Source organism: Indicator indicator, chromosome 6 (genome assembly GCF_027791375.1).
Source record: "Indicator indicator isolate 239-I01 chromosome 6, UM_Iind_1.1, whole genome shotgun sequence".
NCBI lineage: Eukaryota > Metazoa > Chordata > Aves > Piciformes > Indicatoridae > Indicator > Indicator indicator.
The window spans coordinates 16,499,761-16,522,860 of NC_072015.1; the positions used below are offsets into that span (position 1 = coordinate 16,499,761).

At 46.4% G+C, this 23,100-nt stretch overlaps 1 protein-coding gene across 1 annotated transcript in view; it reads left to right on the forward strand.

The window, feature by feature from the left end:
• Positions 1-23,100, forward strand: part of RREB1 (ras responsive element binding protein 1) — a 137,164-nt gene that overhangs the window by 95,782 nt on the left and 18,282 nt on the right. Inside the window, exons 8-9 of the mRNA XM_054381975.1 lie at positions 18,961-19,150; positions 20,343-23,085. Coding sequence (XP_054237950.1) covers positions 18,961-19,150; positions 20,343-23,085 — 2,933 coding nt within the window. The remainder of the gene's footprint in view (positions 1-18,960; positions 19,151-20,342; positions 23,086-23,100) is intronic.

A 23,100-nucleotide genomic window follows, 5' to 3' on the forward strand; every position in this document is an offset into this window, starting at 1 on the left:
GGGCAGTGACTGTCAGCAGCCCTGAAGAATAGGACTTGGGGGTGCTGATAGATGAGAAGTTCAATATGAGCCAACAGTGTACACTTGCAGCCCTGAAAGCCAATTGTATCCTGGGCTGCATTAACAGAAGCATAGCCAGCAGGTCAAGGGAGGTGATTCTCTCCCTCTACTCCACTCTGGTAAGACCCTGCCTGGAGTACTGCATCCAGTTCTGGAGCTCCTGTTACAAGAAAGATATGGACATGCTGGAACGTGTCCAGAGAAGGGCCATGAGGATGATCAGAGGGCTGGAGCACCTCTCCTGTGGAGACAGACTGAGAGAGTTGGGGCTGTTCAGTCTGGAGAAGAGCAGGCTCCAAGGAGACCTTATTGTGGCCTTCCAGTATCTGAAGGGGGCCTACAAGAAAGCTGGGGAGGGACTTTTTAGGGTGTCAGGTAGTGATAGGACTAGGGGGAATGGAATAAAACTAGAAGTGAGTAGATTCAGATTGTGTGTTAGGAAGAAGTTCTTCACCATGAGGGTGATGAGACACTGGAACAGGTTGCCCAGGGAGGTGGTAGAAGTCCCATCCCTGGAGGTTTTTAAGGCCAGGCTGGATGGGGCTCTGAGCAACCAGATGTAGTGTGAGGTGTCCCTGCCCATGGATGGGATGGAACTGGATGATCTTTGAGGCCCCTTCCAACCCTGAGAATTCTGGGATTCTGCGTAATTGCCTCTAAGACTCCTGATACTCATTCATTCTGTTTTTTTGGCATAGAAAAATGTAGAGCCATGTGTTCAACAAAGTGTTAAATATCTAAAAAGATATTCCAGGTCTACTTTAAACATGTAGAAAAGCTGCTGTTTTAGAGAAGGAAATTTTTCTCTTGCAGAAGCTTTGGCAGTGTTTTAAGTGTATTTTGGGATGTTGAACTCTGATGATCCTCTTGGAAGGGTGCAGAATTCAGCATCAAGAGTGTCAACACTTTCCCCTGAATACAGCTTTTTAGCAGAATGGCATGGAGCAGAGTCATCCCAATCTGTTAAATGGGATTGATTCCCTTAAATTTACCAATCTTTTCAAATCAGAAAACCTCAGTAAATGCAAACAAACAGAAAACAAACAAACAAACAAAAAAAAAAACAAACAAAAGACATTTTAAGTCTTGAAAGAAAAGACTTGGGAAGCTCTTTCTTAAACTTAGTCCAGCAGGTAGTAGTTAATTAATTGAAGTTTGTGGTTTCTCAAGTAAATTAATAAATTTTCATTCTAGGGCAAAACTGAAATGGTTGCTCTCTGGTAAGAGCTCTGCAACCCCCTGAAAGGGAGTCTGAGATAATTTTGCCATACACTTTAGAGAAAGTGGTCAAGCTTATCCTGACATGAGAATCACAGAATCATTTAGACTGGAAAAGACCTTTAAGATCCTTGAGTCCAGCCATTGACCTAGCATGGCTAGGTCACCACTAAACCATGTCCCTCAGCTCCACATCTACATGGCTTTTGAATCACTCCAGGGATGGGAACTCCACCACCTCCCTCAGCAGCCTGTTGCAGGGCTTGACAAATTTTTGAGGGGAGAAATTTTACCTAATATTTAACCTAAACCTCTCCTGGGCAACTTTCTTCTCATCCTGTCACTTGCTACTTGGAAGAACAGACCAACACTGACTTGGCTCCAGCCTCCTTTCAGGTAGTTGTAGAGAACACTCCAGCACCTCAGTGTCTTTCCTGTAGTGAGGGGCCCAAAACTGAACCCAGTATTTCATGTGCAGCCTCACCAGTGCCAAGTACAGGAGGATGATTGCTGCCCTAATCCTGCTGGCCAGGATGCTGTTGGCCTTCTTCACAACCTGGGCATATACTGCCTCGTGTTCAGGAGTCTGTCTAACAACACCCCCAGGTCCTCTTCTTCTGGGCAGCTTTCCAGCTACTCTTCCCCAAGTCCAAAGCATTGCAGGGGGGGTTTGTCTCATTTTGAAGCTTCTGTGCAAATACAACCTCTTTGCGAAGTTACGTGCCATGGACCTGGTTGGGGAGGTGGATTCTCTTGTTTTGCGTGATGGAGAAAAGACAACGGAGTAGATACCGTTCTAGCATGGCAGCTCTGCAGTCTGCTTTGACAAGGCTGGAAGACACACTGGCCATGCAAGCATCCTGTTCCAGTTCATGCAGTTCTTTCTCTGGGATTAGGAGACTCATTTCTGATAATATCCTCCTGAAATGGATTTTGCTGCACTTGATTGTGCTGAACAACAAAGCCTAAAATGTGTCCCCAAATCAAAGCCATGATTGTCAAGCTCTGAGGGCATGAGTTATGGGGTGGTGCCAGGATGCTAGTCTTTATGGACTTGTCTAGACGATGGTAAGGGGGTTATGGTCAAATACTTGCTTCAGCAATTTAACACATCAGTGGAGATAGGACAGGAAAAGGAAGCTGTGGCTCTCTGTGGTCTGCTAATAAATGCAACTTGTCCTGGCTACCTGGTTTAAAACACCCTTTTTGTCCCCAGCTAGAGAAGTCAAATAACACTGTCTGCTTGTCTCAGCCTGACAGAAAATCCTCTGGTAAGCAGAGCAGTCTGGACTGCTTTTATCCCAAAGGAAATGAGTTAAAATCCTTGGCAGACAGCAGCTGTAATCCTCTGGTTCCTAAGGTTCTGCAAGACTGTAGGATTCAACAGGATAAGGATACACTGTGGCATGTCGTTCTCAGTCCTGAGTTCATGTGGTTGAAATGGTTCCTCTTGGTGAGGCTTAGGGGTGGGGTTTTAAGTGAAAAAGGTGAAGGACAGGTAATATTTTGCAAGAGTATCAGAGCAGGAGGCACACGTGTATGAGTGTGCGCATGGCAAGGGAGCAAACTGCAAAGTGCTAGAACACATTCATCAAGTCCTGGTGTTTCCTTATCAGAAAAGACAAGGAGGAAGAACTCTCCTTACAGTTCAAACAGAAAAGCATAGCATCTGTGTTAGGACCAAAGGGCAGGGAACAGAACACCCTCAGTCTCTTTTTATTGCCACTATCGTACAAGTAGAGTCACTTGATCAGGACTTCTGTGAGGTGGGTATCAGATGTTGTGCATCCAAGGGCCAGATGTTCTGGGTCTAGCAGTCACTTGGAGTTTTAGTTAGCCCTGCAGAGACTCTCCGTCATGACTAAAAATAAACGATACTCTGTCTGCCTAGCCATACCTTTCTTGACCTTTAAAGGTCATCTAGTCCAACAGCCCTTCAGTCAGCAGTGACATCTGCAACTAGAGAAGGTTGCTCAGAGCCCCAGAACCTGGACTAGAGTGTTTACAGGGATGGGGCATCCACCACTTTTCTGGGCAACCTGAGCCAGAGTTCCACCACCCTCAATGTAAAGACATTTCTTCTTTAGATCTCTGTGCAAACTGGGCTAGTGTCTCACCAGTCTTGATGTAAAAACTTTCTGACTTGGACCGAGTCTAGATCTCCCATCTCTCATTTTAAAACCATCATCCCTTGTCCTGTCACAACAGGCCCTGCTAAAAAAATCTGCCCCATCTTTCTTATTGGCTCCTTTAAGTACTGAAAAGCCACAGTAAGGTCTCCCTGAAGCTATCTTCTTTCCAGGCTGAACAACCCCAACTCTCTCAGCCTATCCTCACATCAGAGTGATTCCAACCCTCAGGTCATTTTTGCAGCCTCCTCTGGCCCTGCTCCCCATGTCCCATTTGTGCAGAGGACTCCAGAGGTGGACCCGGCACTACAGGTGGGGTCTCAAGAGAACAGAGCAGAGGGGCAAAATCCCCTCCCTCCACCATGCTGTTGGGGATGCAGCCGAGGACACAGTTGGCTTCTGGGCTGTGAGTGCATGCTCTTGGTTCGTATCCAGCTTTTCACTCACCCTAAGTCATTCTCTGCAGGCTGCTCTCTATCCCTTCACCCCCTCAGCCTGGACTGATACTGGGGGCTGGCTGTACCAATGTGCAGTAACCTGCATTTGGCCTTGTCGAACCTCGTAAGGTTCACATGGTCCCACTTCTCCAGCTTGTTCAGGTCCCTCTGGATGGCATCCTCAGAAGCAGCAAAGTGCTGGGGTGGGCAACAGCTTCTGTCTGGTTTCCTTGTGGTCCTTTAATCCTGCCTTTGTTGTGCTGTGGTGTAAATACAGCCTCTTGCCCCGAGTTTGTCTGCCCTTGACCTCCCTCTGCTAAGAAAAGGTAAGGCTGGCTTTGCAGCCCTGGGATCAGTGTGTGAGCAGCTAATTTACGGGGTGGGCCATTACTCTTCCAGCTGCTGTCAAATGAACAACTTGAAATCGAAGGGTTAGCTGTCTAAAGTCAGATGAAAAGACATCCAGCATTGTCTTCCCTAGTGCTGCTTTTTTCATGTAAAGCCCCCAGGAGCGGGGAGCACCTCATTGTTTGCTTGAGGCAGAATAAACAATACTTAATCCCTTGATTGTGTGAGAGGAGCTCCTGCTTGGGCAGAGTATCTCTTGATTATGTAAAATCCCGAATCATGCATCTCTGTCTCCTAATTAGGGTAAGAATTGCCCTGCTCTTGGGAGCAGTAATAGAGCCTTTTGTCCTGCTGACAATGGGCTGTGCCACTGCATCTCCTCTATAGCATTAACCGGGCCACTCTCGCCCCCCCCATCAATCTCTGTCCTTTTGAAGCTCTGGGACCTGTCCCCTAATTAGTGCCATGAGCTGGTCAACCCAGGGAGGTTGTCTGCAGTCCTCTTTAGCAGTGGGAAGTGGCCTAGGGGTACTTTGTGACCCCCTTGACCTCTCTACCTGGCTTATTTGAAGAGGAGGGCAATTTCCCTGCAGCTGGGACCACAGGACACCATCTCTTTTGGTGGGTTTCTATCTGATTGTTGATTTAATTAGCAGAGCACTGAAATGCTGTTTGGGAAACTAAAAACCACGCTGAGAAGAGGAACTTCTCTGGAAGCTTTGGTGGCAGAGGGTTGCTGTCAGACATGGGAATGTCTTGTAAATGTCACTTGACCGACAGCTTGGAGCTGCATCAGCAGCACGAGCGAAGATGTGAGAGTTTCCTCTGGAGAAGCCTCTTGAGGATCCCTGGAGCACCTCTCCTATGAAGACAGGCTGCTAGAGTTGGGGTCGTTCAGCTTGGAGAAAAGAAAGGCCCAAGGATACCTTAGAGCAGACTTCCAGTATTTGAAGAGGGCCTACAGAATAGCTGAAGAGGGAGGCATGGAGTGACGGAATGAGGGGTAATGGCTTCAATCTGGAGGATCCTTTACTTAGGTTAGACATTAGAAAGAAATTCTTCCCCATCAGGGTGGTGAGACGCTAGAATAGGTTGCCCAGAGAAGTTGTGGAGGCTTCAATCCTGGAATTGTTCAAAGCAAGGTTGTATGGGGCCTTGAGCAACCCAGTCTCGTAGGAGGTGTCCCTGCCCATGGCAAGGGGGTTGGAACTAAATGATCTTTAAGGTCCCTTCCAAACCAAACCATTCTATGATTCTCCTCCAGGATGCTTTTTACAGTACTCTCAGAACCAACAGCTTAATTTTAACTTCTTTACCACACCAAGGAGACATTTACAGTGCCTCCCATCTCTCTACATCTTCCTGAGGAGAGGAGTAGGGAGGTGGTCCTAGTGTCGCAGTTACCTCCTTTCTTAGAGATGTGTTTCAACATCAGTTCTCAGCAAGGACAGTTGTGCAGTCTGAATGTAGTAAAAGCCTGCATCTTCATGGGTGTTATGGGGGCTTTATGATCACGTTTGGTTCAGCATGGCATTCCCTACAGTTACAGGATTTGGGTTTGCTAACTTTTTATAGAAGACAGGAAATAAATAGCCATTGCAGAGTGTAGAAGACACTGTCTCAGCCACTGAGCTTCCCTGCTGACCAGAACCAGTAGATTCCTGTTGCCATGAATGGATTCAGGGTGGATTAAGTTTTTTGATCTTTCACAGAGGATGTCCAAACAGTGATATAATATATTAAGCTTTGGAACTTGCCAAATCCCAGGCATATTTTTACAAGGACAGCAAGAGGAGCTCTCTTGCCCCAGGGTAATATGCTTCTGTAGAACTTCCAAACAAAGGAAACCAAAAACCTTTCACAGTCTTACCTTGTTTTTCAAAACAGCTTTCCTGAGTTTTGCTGAAATATATCTTGAACTGTTACTGTTTTTCAGAGCAGTTCTACACATCAGATTTGGGGAGATAAAAGAAAATTTGAAGTGCATAGAGATTATTGCAACCATTAGCATCAGTAGAAAAGACTAGTGCAAGGCTAAGTTGTGAACAAAGCAGCAACGTGACTGAGTAGAAGTACATTGTATAGGATGTACAAGAAAACAAAAATCACCAGGAGAAAAATCCTTAAGTTTTATTCCTGTTTTTGCCAGTGCCTGCTTAAGCAACTTCAGGAATTAGCTTTCTATCTTTACTCTCCTTATATAGCAGGGAATAATCCTGCTGGCTTCATTTTTCTGAAACACATAGCATTCTACACATGGTCAGCCTTCTGTGGGAAGAGGGTGTAGTGACAGTGCAAACTTACAGGAGTGAACATGTTTGAAATCCAAATGTTTGCACTTGATATTGCTTGTGAGACAAAACTATCAGGAGAGGAAGTTTTTTCCTACTCGTTGCAACTACTAACTACTGGAAGCAACCTGAAGCGTGAATGACAAGTAGTCTTCATGGAGTATTGTGAAATTTCATCCTCCTTTCCCATCTCTGTCAGAGTGTGTGCAGAGATGAGTCTCATTCTTTGCTAGCATCAAAATGTGAACCATTGTGCCCTTTTAATGCAGATGAATAATTCTCAGGTGGTTGTATCAGATTCATAGAGTTGTTTTGGTTGGAAAAGACCTCTGAGATTATTGAGTCTGATCATTATTTAACACCACCAAGTCTGGTGCTAAACCATGTCTCTCTACAGCACATCTCTGTGTCTTTCAAACACCTCCAGGCATGGGGATTCAATCACCTCCTTGGGCAGTCTGTTCTGGGGTTTGAGAACCCTTTCCATGAAGAAGTTTCTTCAGACATCCAATCTAAACCTCCCCTGGTGCAATTCGAGTCCATTTCCTCTTTCGCTTGTTACTTGGGAGAAGAGACCAACACCTACCTGGATCCAGCCTTCTCTCAGGTAGCTGCAGAGAGCAAGAAGGTCTCCCCTCAGCCTCCTTTTCTCCAGGCTAAACAGTCACAGTTCCCTCAGCCTCTCCTCACAAGACTTGTTCTCCAGACCCTTCACCAGCTTTGTTGCCCCTCTCTGGACATGCTCCAGCACCTCAATGTCTTTCTTGGAGTGAGAGGCACAAAACTGAACCTGATATATGAGGTGTGGCCTCACCAGTGCTGAATACAGGGGAGCAATCACTTTTCTGGTCCTGCTGGCCACACTGTTCCTCATACAGGTCAGGATGCTGTTCACCTTGGCCACCTGGGCACATGCTAGCTCATATTCGGATGGCTGTCAATCAACACCCTCAGCTTTCCAGACACTTGTCCCCAAGCCTGGAGCATTTCAGGGGTTTATTGTGACCCAAGTCCAGTATCCTACATGGCTTTTTGATAACAAGAGAGATCAAGAGCACCCCATCACAGGTGTGTTCATGGACCTCCTTGACCTTTGGATTTGGCACCCCTTTGGCCCTGATACCTCCCGTTTTTGGCATAGATTGATTTTGCACCAGCAAGGGTAGTTTAGCTAGGAACTGCTGCTAGGGTTACTGAGTACTAAGAGTCAATGCTACAAGACTTGTGAGAGCCGAGGATGGAGGCACAAGGGTCCATTGTGTGGTGTTGCTGACTTGACCGACTCTCCTGCTCTGCTCTGCAAGCTGCTTGCTGATAGGAACTAGGAATCTCATGCTGATGTCTGCTGGCAGCATTTTCAACACAGGAGTAATTGCATGAGATAGCTGGTGATGATGAAATCCAACTCTGGTAAATGCTAGGATCAAAAATATGCTGTGGCACGATGCAACGCTTAATGTTGATAAGGCAAAGGGGAAGGGGCACAAGGGAGCCTGTGAATGCACCCTTTTACTGAGCAAAGGGAGAAGGACAATCAGGGGGCTGCAGCATCTGTCGCTGTGCTGGCTTGCAAAATCAGAGCAGAATTGCAGCTGAAGTGCTTTCTGAAGAAAGAAATATGGGAAACATCTGAAGGCAGCACAAGCCCAGCACTTGCCTAGGAGTGGTCACTTCACATCAGGGAGCTCATTGTGAAAGGAGATGGGGAATCCAGAGCAGCCAGGTGAAAATACCAGCCAGTGAATGGACCCAGGTGTGAGGCTCTCATATGAAGCTGTGTGGTGTGTCACCTGGTGGTGAATATCTGAGCTCAGCTGCAAGAATAGATAGTGGGTCAAATACAAAGGTGACTGCAGAAGAAAGCTGCTTCTCATAAAAGGGAGTAAGAGGAGGGAAAGAGGGCAGAGCCAAAAGAGGTTGTTAGTGTGCCCGCCTGATCCTGATGGCCAGGGTTTGTTTGTTTCAGGGTTTTGTTTCTCTCTGAGCACTGCCTGCTGCTCATTTTGTTAGCAGTGATGTCTGCATGTAAGCATGGCTTACCTGTGAGCCTAGAGAAGGGTAAGGGTGTCCTGTCCTGTCCACCTATTTGTGAGCCCTGTTGTCACCAGTGGGTGGTTCTAGGGTGGACAAGCATCTGTAAATGTGTTGCTTCTTATGTTACTTGTGAAAAGTGGTGCTGCTTTTTAATCACATTAGACACATTGATTTATGTTTTTACTTCTTGCCATTAACTTTAAAACTACATAAGTACTTCACTTCCTTAGTTGGAAGGAGGCAGGAAGAGCTTTCATTTTCTCACCCCTAAAGAACAGTAGAATGTTCACTTGAGTTTGTGTGCACAAATAATGACTTTTATTCAGGATGCTGTACAGCTGCCAATTTTGGTAGCTGTAGAGTACTGCACTAGTCATGGAGGGGTTTTTTGTCCCAGCTATGCTTGCCCTAATTATTAAACCCTTTGTTGTTACTTATATTTATTTTCATCTTCCACTCTCTGATTCTGTCCAGCCAATTTCTTGGCACCTCTGGTTTTTAAAACTTCGACCTTTTTAAGTAAAAAGATGATGATGAGAAAATGTTTGTGCAAGTGTCTGCAGATCAACTCCCTTTTCCCATGTTTTTTTTTAGTTGTATGTTAATTCTGTTGAAGTAGGTGGTAAAGTAAGTTACTGTTCCACCACAGAGTCACAGAATGTAAGGGGTCAGAAGGGATCTCCAGAGATCAAGTCCAACCCCCCTGCCAAAGCAGGATCAGCTAGGGCAGGCTGCACAGGAATGCATCCAGGCCGGGTTTCAAACTCTCTAGAGGAGGGTACTCCACAAACTCTCTGGGCAGCCTGTTCCAGTGCTCTGTCACCCTCACCATAATGAAGTGTCTCCCTGTGTTGAGGTGGAACCTTCTGTGTTCTAGCTTGTACCTATTGTTCCTTGTCCTATCACTGGGCACCTTCATCTTGACACCCACTCCTCAGATATTTATAGACATTGATAAGATTCCCCTCTCAGCCTTCTCTTCTCAGGACTAAACAGCCCCAGGTCTCTCAGTCTTTCTTCAGAGAAGAGATATTCAAGTCCCACAGTCATCCTTGTAGCTCTCCATTGGAATCTCTCCAGCAGATCCTTGTCTCTCTTGAATTGGGAAGCCCCAGACTGGACACAATATTCCAGGTGTGACCTCACCAGGACAGAGTAGAAGAGAAGAAGAACCTCCCTAGACCTGCTGGACACGCTTTTCTTAACACACCCCATGATGCCATTGGCCCTCTTGGCCACAAGGGCACATTGCTGTCCCATGGAGACCTTACTGTTCATTAGGGCTCCAAGGTCTGTCTCCATGGAGCTGCTTTTCAACAGGATGACCCCCAGTCTGTCCTGGTGCCTGGGTTTATTCCTCCCCAGATGCAGGACCCTCCACTTGTCCTTATTGACCTTCATGAGGTTCACCCTTGCCCAGCTCTCCAGCCTGTCCAGATCTCAATGGGTGGCAGCACAGCCTGATGGGGTGTCAGCCATACCCCACAGTTTCATATCATCAGTGACTTTGCTGAGGGTACACTCCATCCCCTCATCCAGGTCGTTGATGAAGATACTGAACAAAACTGGACCCAGTACCGACCCCTGGGGAATGCCACTGGCCACAGCTTCCAGCTGTGCCACTGATCACAACTCTCTGCACTCTTTTGTTGAGCCAGTTACCAATGCACCTCATGGTCCAATCATTTAACCCACTTTCCTTGAGCTTACTATGGGGATGTTATGAGAGACAGTATCAAAAGCCTTGCTGAATTTAAGATAGACAATGCCCACCGCTCTCCCTTCATCTATCCATTTGGTCATGCCTTTGGAGAAGGCTTTCAGATTAGTCAAGCAAGATTTCCTCAAGGCAAGGATAATTGATTTTGTCATGGTTGAAGGTGGTACATTCATTTCACTACAGGGGTGGGAAGAAGTGACATCTCTTCTCCCATAGAAAGAAAGTTAAAAGTCAGCACAGGATGGCTGATATCCTTTTATTGCTCCTTAGATTGCTTAAATTCACTTGACTTTACAGAATCCCAGAATAGTCAGGGCTGGAAGGGACCTCTGAAAGTCATATAGTCCAACCTCACTGCTAATATAGTCCAACCTCACTGCTAAAGCAGGGTCAATCCAGAGCAGGTTGCCCAGGATCACAATGTCCAGGCAGGTTTGGAATCTCTACAGAGAAGAAGACTCCACAACCTCTCTGGGCTCCAGCAGCATCACAGCAATGAATTTTTAACTCCTGTTCAGATGGAACCTCCTGGGTTCCCGTTTGTGTCTGTTGCCCCTTTTCATTTTGCTGGGCACCACTGAAAAGAGTCCCATCCTCTTGATGCCCCAGTCAGTTCCTCTGACTGTGTCATGACATGCCAGTTAGGACACTGGCTCTGCAGCATGGCGACAAATTCCTGAAGCACAACATCACCCTGGTTTGTGTCATATCTACCCTGGCTCCTACTCTGTACTTTTCTCGCCTGGACCACAGCATGGCTGTAGGAATGCACATGGTGTTGTGCATCCCCCTATTAATAGAAGAGCTGGCAGAGAGGTTTCAGCCATTGCTGCACCCAAGGGTGGCTTCTCAGAAATAGTGTGGTCAGCAGAACTTAGGGCAGTGATTGTTCTCCTGTACTCAGCACTGGTGAAGCCACATCGCAAATACTGTGTTCAATTTTGGGTCCCTCACTACAAGAAGGATGATGGAGGAGCTGGAGTGTGTACAGGGAAGAGGAACAAAGTTAGTGAAGGGTCTAGAACACAGATCTTATGAGGAGTGGCCGAGGGAACTGGGGTTGTTTAAGCTGGAGAAAAGGAGGCTGAGGTGTGACCTTCTCTTCCCCTACAACTCCCTGAAAGGAGATTGTAGCCAGGTGAGAGTCAGTCTCTTGTCCCATGTAACACATGGTATGGCAAGACAAAATGTCCTTAAGTTGTGCCTGGGAAAGTTCCAGCTGGACATTAGGACAAAATTCTTCTCCCAGAAAGTTGTCAAGCCCTGGAACAGGCTGCCCAAGGGGAATGGTCAGATCCCCATCTCTGAAGGGATTGAAAAGCCGTGCAGATGTGATGCTGAGGGACATGGTTTAGTGGTGACCTGGCAGTGCTGGGTTCGTGGTTGTTCTTGATGATCTTAAAGGTCTCTTCCAACAAAATTTATTCAGTAAAGGAGACAATAAAAGGGAACTGTGGGACACATAGGTAACAAAGTCAGACAGCCAGTGAGGAGGTGGGAGGGAGGAGAAGTTTTAAGTCCTGCCTGTCATGAGAAGGTGAACCAGCATGCACCAAACTTCTGAGGATCTGTGCCCATTCCCTTATGCCACTGGGAACGGGGTGGGAAGCCTCTCCACCCAGTCTGTGCCTGGCAGGGAGCTGGCTCCTGGTGCTACTGTGCAGTGTGTGGTTTCTGCACTGACCTGTAGCGTTGGGCAAGGCGGGAGAAGGGAGAGCAGCAGGTCCTTCAGGGTCAGACATGCTAAGATGCTGCAGGGAAAGGAGGCAGGACCGGTCATTGCAGGACAGTGGGAGGACCCCCAGGGATCCCCAGGAGGGAGTCAGGAGTGGCATGTGCAGAACTGCTGCTTTTCCATCACTCATCTCCAGCAAGTGGGAGAGATTAGTGCAGCTGTTGGATGTTATTTCCCAGGGCCCTGGGTGTGGAGGCCAGGAAGGGGTTTTCATCCAAAAAAAGATGAGTATCTGGATCTGGGTGGGGTTGCACAGGAGCAGAAAGCAATTTTCTCTCTCTCATTTCCCTTCCTTCACTTCGCCCCCAAAGGAGTGAGCAAGAAGCAAAGGAATCCTTTCCTGAAGGGAATATGTCTGTAAGCTGCTTGTTTTTCTTTCATAGGTGGTGATGGCCCTTCTGTTTAAGACCATCCTTTCTCCATCCCCTGCCCCCTCCATGCCCCCCCTCACTGGCCTCTGCAGTGCACATTCCCAGGGCAGAGGCTGGGAGCCTGCTGTCGTCCCTGGTGAGGACATGAGTCAACGGCAGGGAATCACCCGTGTTTCTTTTCTGTCCAGTTGGATTGTTTTCAGGCCAGCACAGGATTTTCTTTGCTCATAAGGAAAGTTGCATTAATTCTTCACATAATGTGAGACACAAAGGAGAATAATGATGACAAGTGGGGGCCCTCTCTATCAGAAGGGCGTTCAGGTGCTGGAATGGGTCCAGAGGAGGGCAGTGAAGCTGGTAAAGGGCCTGAAGAGCAGGTCTTGAGAGGAGCAGCTGAGGGAACTGGGGTTGTTCAACCTGGAGAAAAGGGGATATCTTCTTGCTCTCTGCAACTACCTGAAAGGAATTTGTAGCCAGGTGGGGGCCAATCTCTTCTCCCTAGTAACAAGCAATAGGACAGGAGGAAATTTACACCAGGGGAGGTTTAGGTTGGATATTAGGAGAAATTTGTTCACAGAAGGGATTCTCAAGCACTGGAACAGGCTGCAGTTGAATCCACATCCCTGGAGGTGTTTAAAAGATGCAGAGATATGATGTAGAGAGACATGCTTCAGCACCAGACTTGGTAGTTGGTTTGACTCAATGATCTTAAAAATTTTTTCCAGCCGAAACAATTCTGCGATTCTAAAAGTAGACATTTATCTATGATCCATAGCAGGGATTTCAGGGGGAGCAGTTGGATGTCTTAATATTATAACTTTAGATTAGCAATTCTGTCTCAGGATAGGTTTCATTCTTGTTCTGTTTTCCTTGCTTCTGTGTGTGGCAGTTTATACAGAGCATAGACGAGAAAGGTAACAAAATGGTACTATGGTTAAATTTTAGATAAGGCCTAGAAATTCACACTGGTTTTAGTTGTTAACATTCACAACCTAGTGCTAGTCAGGTGTGAGGGTGAAAACTTCAAGCTTTATTTCACTCTTGTGTGGCTTCAGAAGTATTAAGTAGGAGAAGACTCAATGTCACAGCATTTGTTTGTTTTCATGGGAACAGAGTATTGGATATAAATATTTGGCTTTGTGTCTTGACTAACAAAATACAGAATTGAGGATTGAATGTTTGACTGTGTTACCCTAAAACCCAAGACTGATTAGTTTTGATTAAAATTTTATTCTGTGTTTCCTTGCTAAAACATCTTTTCTTAAAGAAAAAAAAAGCTTTTTCCAGTGCTGACAAAGTGGGATTGGCTCAGAGGAGAGTGTGATACAAGGAAAAAGGCATCACTTGGGTAAACATTTCTTGCTTAGGTGCTGCTGGTCTTAAGTGCAGCAAACCCTGGCTTGCTTCTTGAGCAAGCTTCACAAAGCATTGACTATTTCTTACAGCTTTTTCAAATGTTTTTATATCCCAATTAGCTTTACAATAACATTTTATTAGAAAGCCTCTTATAATGCTGTGGCTTTACACAGAGACCATGTCTATATTTAAAAAAAAATAAAGTGGCCCTAGTGATGTCACATCTGGAGTGCTGTGTCCAGTTCTGGGTTCTTCAGAGAAACAGGAAACTTCTGGAGAGAGTCCAGCAGAGGTTACAAAGACAATGAGGGGCTGGAGCATCTCTCTACTAAGAAGGGCTGAGAGCTGGAGCTCATTAGCCTGGAGAAGAGCAGGCTGCGATGATCTCAATGCTTCCTCTCAATGCTATCTAAAGAGTGGAGGAGCAAGAGGATGGGGCTGGACTCTTTTCAGTGGTGTGCAGTTGACAAGACAAGGGGCAACAGGCATAAACTGGAACCGTGGAGGTTCCATCTGAATGTGAGGAAAAGTTTCTTTACTTTGAGAGTGCTGCTGGAGCAGGCTGCCCAGAGAGGTTGTGGAGGCTCCTTCTCTGAATACGTTGCAAATCTGCCTGGACATTGTCGTCCTGGGCAACCTGATCTGGGTGATCCTGCTGATCCGAGGAATTGAACTAGATGATGTTCAGAGGTCCCTTTCAACCCACACCCATCTGTGACTCTGTGAGACTCACCTGAAAGCACCAAGGTGAGCCTAGCCATTGTGCTGTTTTCATGCAGTTGGATGATGCTTTTGTGTTGTAGCTGTTCCATTTTCTCACCCTCATGCTTTGTACACCTCTGTTATGTTTATGTAGTACGTGTATGGATGGCATTGAAACACAAAGGCCATTCAGAATGAAGCTAATTTTAAAGTGGTCTTAGCTGCTAAACCCATTTTTTTCCCCTCTTTACTTATAATTGAACCTCTGTGCTTGAAGCAGAACAGTTTTCTTTCCACTCTGTGATCATATTTATAGGCAAATGGAAAACAATGGCCAAGACCTACAATCACGTGATAACACTGCAGCTTTTATTCGCTACAGCTGGAAACTTACCTTGCAGGTAGAGTGCTTTTATCTTGGCTCAGGTGTGGAGCCATTGCTTTGCCTGTTCTGCTAACAACCTCAGAACCTGTTACCATCCCTGTTCTCTGAGCCATACCATCCCTGTTTGACTTTGCACTGCACGTGAGCGGATTTGTGAAACTGTAAAGAGATGGAGGTTGTGCTGGTTTTTTGGTTTTTATTTCCTCAAGTTCATCATGAGCAAAGCATTCCCATATATTTCAGATGCTGTATTTGGTATGGGGGCATTGGACTAGATGACCTTTAAAGGTCCATTCCAATCTAAAGCATTCTATGATTCCATGTGCTGGACTTTCCACAATTACCTTTTTTTTTTTTTTTTTTTTTTAGTAAAAAAAAGTATTAGCAAGATGAAAAAACCTGTTCCAGTCACTTAGGATTCCTTTCTGTCTGTCTTAGACTGTGGTTTTAGATTTAAAAATACTGTAGGCATTAACACTACCTAAAGATGGAACATAATGGTGATGACAAAAACAGAGAAATTAATGGTTAAGCTTCCTTAAAAACACTTTAATGCTTCCAGTTAATGTGTTGTTAGGCACGGCAGCTTACTTCATTTTAAATTAGCACAAGCCTTAGTCAATGGAGCAGGATGCTTGCCTTGACTAGCTTGGGTTTGAAGCACAGTACCTGTGAGTTTTTCTTGCGAGTGGTGCATGCCCGTATCTGTGTCTGCACTGCTAATTGTGTTCAAAGCTCAAATCGTCTTATCTCAGAGAAGCTTGGACTCCTGATTTGAGGAGAGGGAACTCAACTAAAGCACACAGAATTAAAAACAGGCCATGTGTTTCATAGAATAGAATCATAGACTGATTTGGGTTGGAAGGGACCCTTGAAGGTCATCTAGTCCAAACCCCTGCAGTCATCAGGGACATCTGCAACTAAAGCAGGTTGCTCAGAGCCCCAGACAACCTGGCCTGGAATGTTTCCAGGAAGAGGGCATCTACCACCTCTCTGGCAACCTGGGCCAATGTTTCATCACCCTCTGTAAAAAAACCTTCTTCCTTCTATCTAGTCTAAATATCCCTCCTTTAGTTTAAAACCATCACCCCTTGTCCTGTCAAAACAGGCCTACACATCTCTCAGGGAAAGCTTTCCTCTGGGTGTTTTTATTCCAGCTCTCAAAGCTTGGCTGCCTTCACTGGTGTGCCTGGACCACTGAGAAAGGGAGAATATCCACACGTCCCTCCTTGTGTGATCTGACACCAGGGGAGGGTGCTGAGCCCCAGGGTGTGGTGCATTTATATACCCTGAGGTGCCTGTCTCTCCAGGTGACAGGTATGATTTATCTGGATGTTTCTTTGTGAAGAGCTTCTCTTTGACCAAATGGAAAAAGAGCTTAATCCTATTGCCAAATTATCTTTTTTTGCTTGCTCTTTCTTCACTCACAGCAAGGAAAGTAGAAGAAAACGGAGGAAGAAAGGGGAAAACACAGAGGTGTTTAATTCTAGAGAAAGTACATATTCTTTGTTCAAGATCTGTTACTTTGGTTGTGGGAGTGGGAAAGCAGTCCTCTTTGCATGGAAAACACTGGTTTTAAATTGCAAATTTTCACTGTCCTGAGGCATAGCAGTTGATCCAGGTGTTCTGTGAAGGACTTTCACATGGGTCTCTGCTCTGAAAGATTTACTTTCAGGTGCAGCTTTTGATGGGAGCCCTAAATAAACCAGTTCTTAAAATCAGTGTGTCGTGCAGCTGATGGGGGGAGGGAGGCAGGGGAGCATGTAAGATGGACGAGGCACACCTCCCTGCTGTCTGTGGAGGCTGTCTGCTTGCCCAGGAGTACTGGCTCCTTGCTCAACCCAGATCCTGGGGTTACCATTGCAGGCACCTACTATCCCAGTAGTCTGTGGTCCCATCACTGGCAGCTGTACCTGCCCTGATGTAGCTACCAGGAGGGATTGCCAGTCTCAGGGAGGCCAGGCACATGAGGGACCCCAGAGCTTCCTCAGGGCACCCCACAGACTGGGTCTATCTGCAGAAGAGCTGGCCCCACAGACCATCAACCATGCTCTAGTGGTTCAGGAGCGTTGCTTGAAGCCCTTGCTGGCCATGTGCTGACGTACCAGGAGGAGTGTGCCAGAGGCACTGCTTGCTTTCAAGCGAGGTGGTTTTATTTCAGCAGCCTGCAAGGTATTCAGCTGACTGCTCTAACCTTTTATTAAATCCTTCCCCCAAGAGTTTAGGTGGTTGTGTGTGGTTTTGTTTTTGCTGAAGATGAAAGCTCTGCATTACAGAATAGGTGCTGCCAAGTGAGCTGGAGAAAAGCTGTGGGTCTTGATGCTGGAGGAGTGTTGTGTGTTAGCATCCCTCTGTCATGGCCACTGCCAGAGACTGTCACGTTTAGCAGACCACTCTAAGGAGACATTTGCTTTGCAAATGGTGTTGGTTCAGCATTTAATGGAACACAGGGACTGTGCTGGCAATAACTGTAAAAGTAGGATGCAAGTGAATTGACAGGGGAGATGAAGATGAAACCTCCAGCACTTGGTATTTCTGTCCCATTATTCTGGGTCCCATGATAACAACAGCCACGTTACACAGGCTTCACACTTGCTTCTTTTGTTGCTCAGAGACTCTGAATCTGGTTACTTGGTGGCTTGACTTGGTGATCTCTTCATTTTCAGGGAATCAAAAAGGTCTGTGGAAGTTTATGTAGTGATAAAAAGAACAGTAATGGGAGTTTGTTAGGGACAGGACAAAGAAGGGGTAGCTTCAGGATTTTGTCAGAAGTAATTTCTAGTTGCAGGATGTTTTTGTAATGAGTAGGCACATGTCCTTTTCCGTGATGTGGAGGTTGAAGGCAGTATGGGGAGAACTAAGGCAGAGGGGAGATGTGAAGAACTCCCAGGGCATAAAATATTTTAGTAACAGAATCAGCCTCACATTCTCTGGCATTTGCTTCTATGAAACTCATGTTTTAGTTACAAGCTGGAGCCACAACCACAAGGAACCTTTTTGAGTGAAACTCTGTGTCACTTGTTGAATGGAGAGTGGACGTGACCTGTCATGCTGCAGAGCTAAAATCCCAGATATTCCAAAGGCAATAGGCTTGTTGGTGATGTGTTGGCCACATGTTGCTGCATAGTCCTGACTGCCTGCAGCATAGCTGCATTGCCAAACCTTTGATTTTTTTAATCCAAGTATACTTCATGTGAGGAGCTTTTGTTCAGCTCAATTTGGGATTTAAGAACTTAAGAAAACGAAGAAATCATAGTAATGAAGTGTGGATAGGGAAAGACGTTGCTTCTGCATTCTTTGAGGGTGCTAGAGCCCTGGAGCAGGCTGCCCAGAGAAGCTGTGGTGTCTCCTACTCTGGAGAGGTTCCAAACCCACCCAGACATTGTGATCTTGGGCAACCTGCTCAGGCTGACTCTGCTTTAACAGGAGGGGCTGGACTAGGTGATGCCCAGATGTCCTTTATAACCTCTACCACGATGGGATTTCTGTGATTCTTTGGGGAATACTGGCTTTGAAGGGAGTGTATGTGTGTTAGCAGTGTTAGATGTGCTTCAGATCTTCCTCCTCTGACTCTCCTCTCCTTCAAGGAGCACTAGGGTGGTTTTTTTTAGAACTATTTTTCAGAACAGCTTTGAGGAGAATCAGTGAAAGGCTGTGGAAAAGCAGCACAGAGAAAATTTGTACCGGGGTATTTGAGTTTAAAAAGGTACCACTTCTATATTTGCACCTGACTGTTGCTTAGGTCTACTTTAGCCTCTCCTTGTCACTACTTTTTTTAAGATATCTTTTAATAATATTTTTTAATTAAAAAAAAATAAATTCTGTAAAACTACTGAAATTTTTTTTGTAGTCAGATAGTAGGAGGGTTGTCAGAAATCTGTGGTCTCAGCCACCACTTTGCGGTCAGCCAGCGTGGGACACTCCATTATCATGTGCTATTCTTTAAACTTCCAGGAGATTTAATAGCCAGAAACGGATTGAAGGTGACTGGGATTGAAATGGCCTTTCTGTGGCCATATGTTTTTGACATGCTGTGGCTTTGTTTTGCATTTAGCAGGTTGGTGGTGTTACCGTGGGGCAGACAAAAGGAGGCTGTCCTAAAGCAAGAATAATGCTAGTTCTTCAGCTTGCAGCAGCCAGTGAGTCACGTCTCGTCTCTTCCTTTCCCTTCCAGGTGTGACATCTGTTGTATTACCTTTCGTACTCATCGGGGCTTACTGCGCCATAATGCAGTTATCCACAAGCAGCTTCCCAGAGATCCCATGGGAAAGCCTTTCATTCAGAACAACCCTTCAATACCAGCAGGCTTCCATGACTTGGGATTCACGGACTTCTCCTGTAGAAAGTTCCCCCGCATTTCTCAGGTACTTTCTGTTCTTCAGAGCTTGAGGTGGCAGCTGATACAGTACATATCTTAGGAAGTCACTTGAAGGCTTGTCCTCAATGAGGGAGAGAATAAGTGTAAAATATTTTGTGGAAAGCACATTACCACTGTCTCTGTAGACTTCGAACGCTTTCTGCCTTTCCTTTTTTTCTTTTTTCATCTAAAGAATATTGGGGTTGGGTTTTTCAGCATTCCAGTGGCTAACTACCAGTGTAAAGAGCTATGAAAGTATTTAAAGCAAAACTTTGCTGATAGTAGATCCTTTCTCCTTCCACCCTGGCCATTAGTTCTCTCCTTCACAAAGCCATCCCACATCTAAAATCAAGAGAGGAGACAGAGTAAGGAAGATACTGTTATTGTTATATTTTAATTTACTGTAACAAGTATGTAGTTGTGATGCGGAAGATTTTATCACAAAAGGCTTTGGGAAATCACTTGACTTACTAAACAGTGACATCTTCAGTGATTTCTTCACAGAACACTCACCAGGCACCTTTCCATTATGTTCTTTACTTGAGGTTTGGAGATTTTGCACCTTTGAGGGACAGCAGCTGGGGAAAAAGCAGGGAAATAATACATAAATATTTTTCTGAGAGCCGTAAACCTCTCTGTGGCTGCAAAGAAGAAGAGCTGAAGAGCCTTTTTACAAAGGCATGGAGTGACAGGATAAGGGGTAGTGGCTTCAAACTGGAAGAAGATCAATTTAGATTAGACATTAGGAAGAAATCCTTCCCCATGGGAATGGTGAGGCACTAGAACAGGTTGCCCAGAGGAGATGTGGAGGCTCCAAGACTGGAAATACTCAGAGCCAGGTTGTATGGAGCCTTGAGCAACTTAGTCTAGTAGGAGGTGTCCCTGCATGTTGCAGGGGAGGTGAAACTAGATGATCTTGAAAGTCCCTTCCCACCCAGACCATTTTATGATTCTATAAGTTTAGGATGGAAAAATATTTGAAAGTCTGAGTTGTCCTTGGCGATTCAGTCCCTAATTTAGATATGCCACTTAGGTGGCTAAAGGCTGTAGAGCAAGAATATCTCAGTGCCAGGTAGGTGGTGGCTGCTCTAAACTCCTTAACTTGGGCAGTGGAAGGGAGAGTGAGCTGGTTTTATTTCACAGCAGCATGCAAGGCCTTTCCAGTCAGAGATGTCAAAGTATTTTTCTCTGTCTTGCAGGTGTGGTGTGAGACAAATTTGCGAAGGTGCATCAGTGACTTCCATCGATTTATTTGCGAGACGTGTAACAAGGCATTCCCCATGCTTTCAGCACTCAAACTGCACATGGAAACTCACGTGGTGGATCAGGGAAAAGACAAGCACAAGCCACAGTCCACAACCCCACCCAGCGAGAACCCAGACCAGAAAGCCTTCCTGGCATCCTTGGGCCTACAGTACACCAAAGACATCAAGCCTGTCAAGCAGGAGGACAATTCACAAGATGAGGTCCAAGAAATACAGCTCAGAGCACTGAAGAGTAACCTACCTCAGGAACCTGGCAGCACCGGTCTGCTCAGCCTCTCTCCTCTGGAAGCTGCCTCTATGGGAGGGTCATTTTCAGTCCTTCCTCCTACAAAAGAGAACATAAAGCTCCTTTCGTTGCAGCCTTTCCAGAAGGGTTTCATCATCCAGCCTGACAGCAGTATTGTGGTAAAACCCATCTCCAATGAGTCTGCCATTGAGCTGGCAGACATTCAGCAGATCTTGAAGATGGCTTCTTCCGCTCCTCCTCAGATCAGTCTTCCTCCACTTTCTAAGGCACCTTCTGTCCCTGTGCAGTCAATTTTCAAGCATATGCCACCGCTGAAGCCAAAGCCTTTGGTAACACCCCGAACAATAGTCGCAACCTCTACACCACCTCCTCTTATCAGTGCCCAGCAAGCCTCGCCTGGCTGCATCAGCCCAAGCCTCCCACCTCCCCCTCTGAGGCTGATCAAGAACTCAGTAGAGTCCTCCTCCAACTCTCACCTCCCCCAGCCAGGAGCCAAATCAAGTGCTTCCTCACAGTTGCTCCTCCAACCCAAAGTAGAGCCTTTAACTCAGCATGAGATGAAGACACAACTGGAGCAGGACAGCATCATCGAAGCTCTCCTGCCTCTGAATATGGAAGCCAAGATCAAGCAAGAGGTCACAGAAGGAGACCTCAAAGCCATCATCGCAGGGGCAGCGAACAAGAAGGCCCCAACAATGAGGAAGGTTTTGTACCCCTGCCGTTTCTGCGACCAGGTGTTTGCCTTCTCTGGTGTCCTGAGAGCTCACATCCGCTCTCACTTGGGTATTTCCCCGTACCAGTGCAACATCTGTGACTACATCGCAGCTGACAAGGCGGCGCTGATCCGACACCTGCGGACTCACAGCGGGGAGAGGCCTTACATCTGTAAAATCTGCCACTACCCCTTCACAGTGAAAGCCAACTGTGAGAGGCATCTGCGCAAGAAGCACCTCAAAGTGACCAGGAAGGATATAGAGAAGAACATTGAATATGTCACCAGCAACGCTGCAGAGATGGTGGATGCCTTCTGCTCCCCAGACACTGTGTGCAAGCTGTGTGGTGAGGACCTCAAGCATTACCGGGCCCTCCGCATTCACATGAGGACGCACAGTGGCTGCCAGAAGAAGAAGCCGTTTGAGTGCAAGGAGTGTGGCACAGCCTTTTCGGCCAAGAGAAACTGCATCCACCATATCCTCAAGCAGCACTTACACGTGCAAGAAAGGGAGATTGAGAATTACATCTTAGCAGTGGACTGCAGTGCCCAGGAAAGCCAGACAGACCCTCCCTTATTGGAGGACAGCACTTACATGGACCACAAGTCTGTGACACCCTTCCTGGAGCCTCAAAATGGCTTCTTGCTCGGGACGCCGTCTCACGTTCCCATCAAACTTGAACCTACGGGAAACTTCCCTATGGATTTTGACGAGCCATTGGATTTCTCTCAAAAGAGCAAAACCCTGAGTGCTGTGCAAGTGAAACAGGAGAACCTCTTTGGCTCTTCTCCCCTCTCCCTCTATGACTGTTCCATGGAGCCTATTGACTTGTCCATCCCCAAAGCCCTGAAGAAGGATAAAGATGATATCCCATGTGAAGCCAGGAACCAAGAATTGGCTGCTTCTGGCAACAGCGATAAAGCCTTTAACTGTCTGCAGTGTCCTGTGGTTTTTGGTGCCAATGGGAACTCGGAGACAAACAGGGCTGTCAGACATACCCAGCCACTGAAAGGTTCATTGCATTTGACTGTCCCAATCATTTCCCCAGCTCTTCTTGGCAATTCTACCTTGCTGAGACCTTTGAGACCTAAACCACCACCGCCACCTCTCTTGCCAAAGCCTCCAGTAACTAAAGAGCTGCCACCATTGGCTTCCATTGCACAGATCATTTCATCCGTGTCTTCTGCTCCTGCATTGCTGAAAACAGAGGCTGCAGACACTAGTCCCAAGGCAGTGAGCAGCTCCACTGGGTGTGACGCACCAGGGAATGCCAAAACAAAAGTGACAATCACGACCGCAATGCAGAGAGACTCCAGCCTGCCCAGTGACCTGGCTCAGCCCTGTGAGCCAGAGCAGTCTCCTATTGCTGATGCCAGTTTGACAAAGAAAAGAGGAAGAAAGAAAGGAACAAAAAACAAGCCTAAACTTAGCAGTGGTGTGGATCTGGAGTCAAGTGGGGAGTTTGCCAGCATTGAGAAGATGCTGGCTACCACAGACACTAATAAATTTAGCCCATTTCTGCAGTCCACTGACAATTTCAAGGAAGAAAGTGGAAGAAATGGAACAAGTGAGGATGAAAAGGAAACTGCCGAAGATAAGCTGCTGAGAGGGAAGAGGAATGCTTACTCAGAGTGCCTGCAAAGTATCCCCTGTCCTTGCTGTCCTCGAGTCTTTCCATGGGCAAATTCCCTGCAGCAACACATGCTCACTCACACAGGTAAGAGCTGCTGAG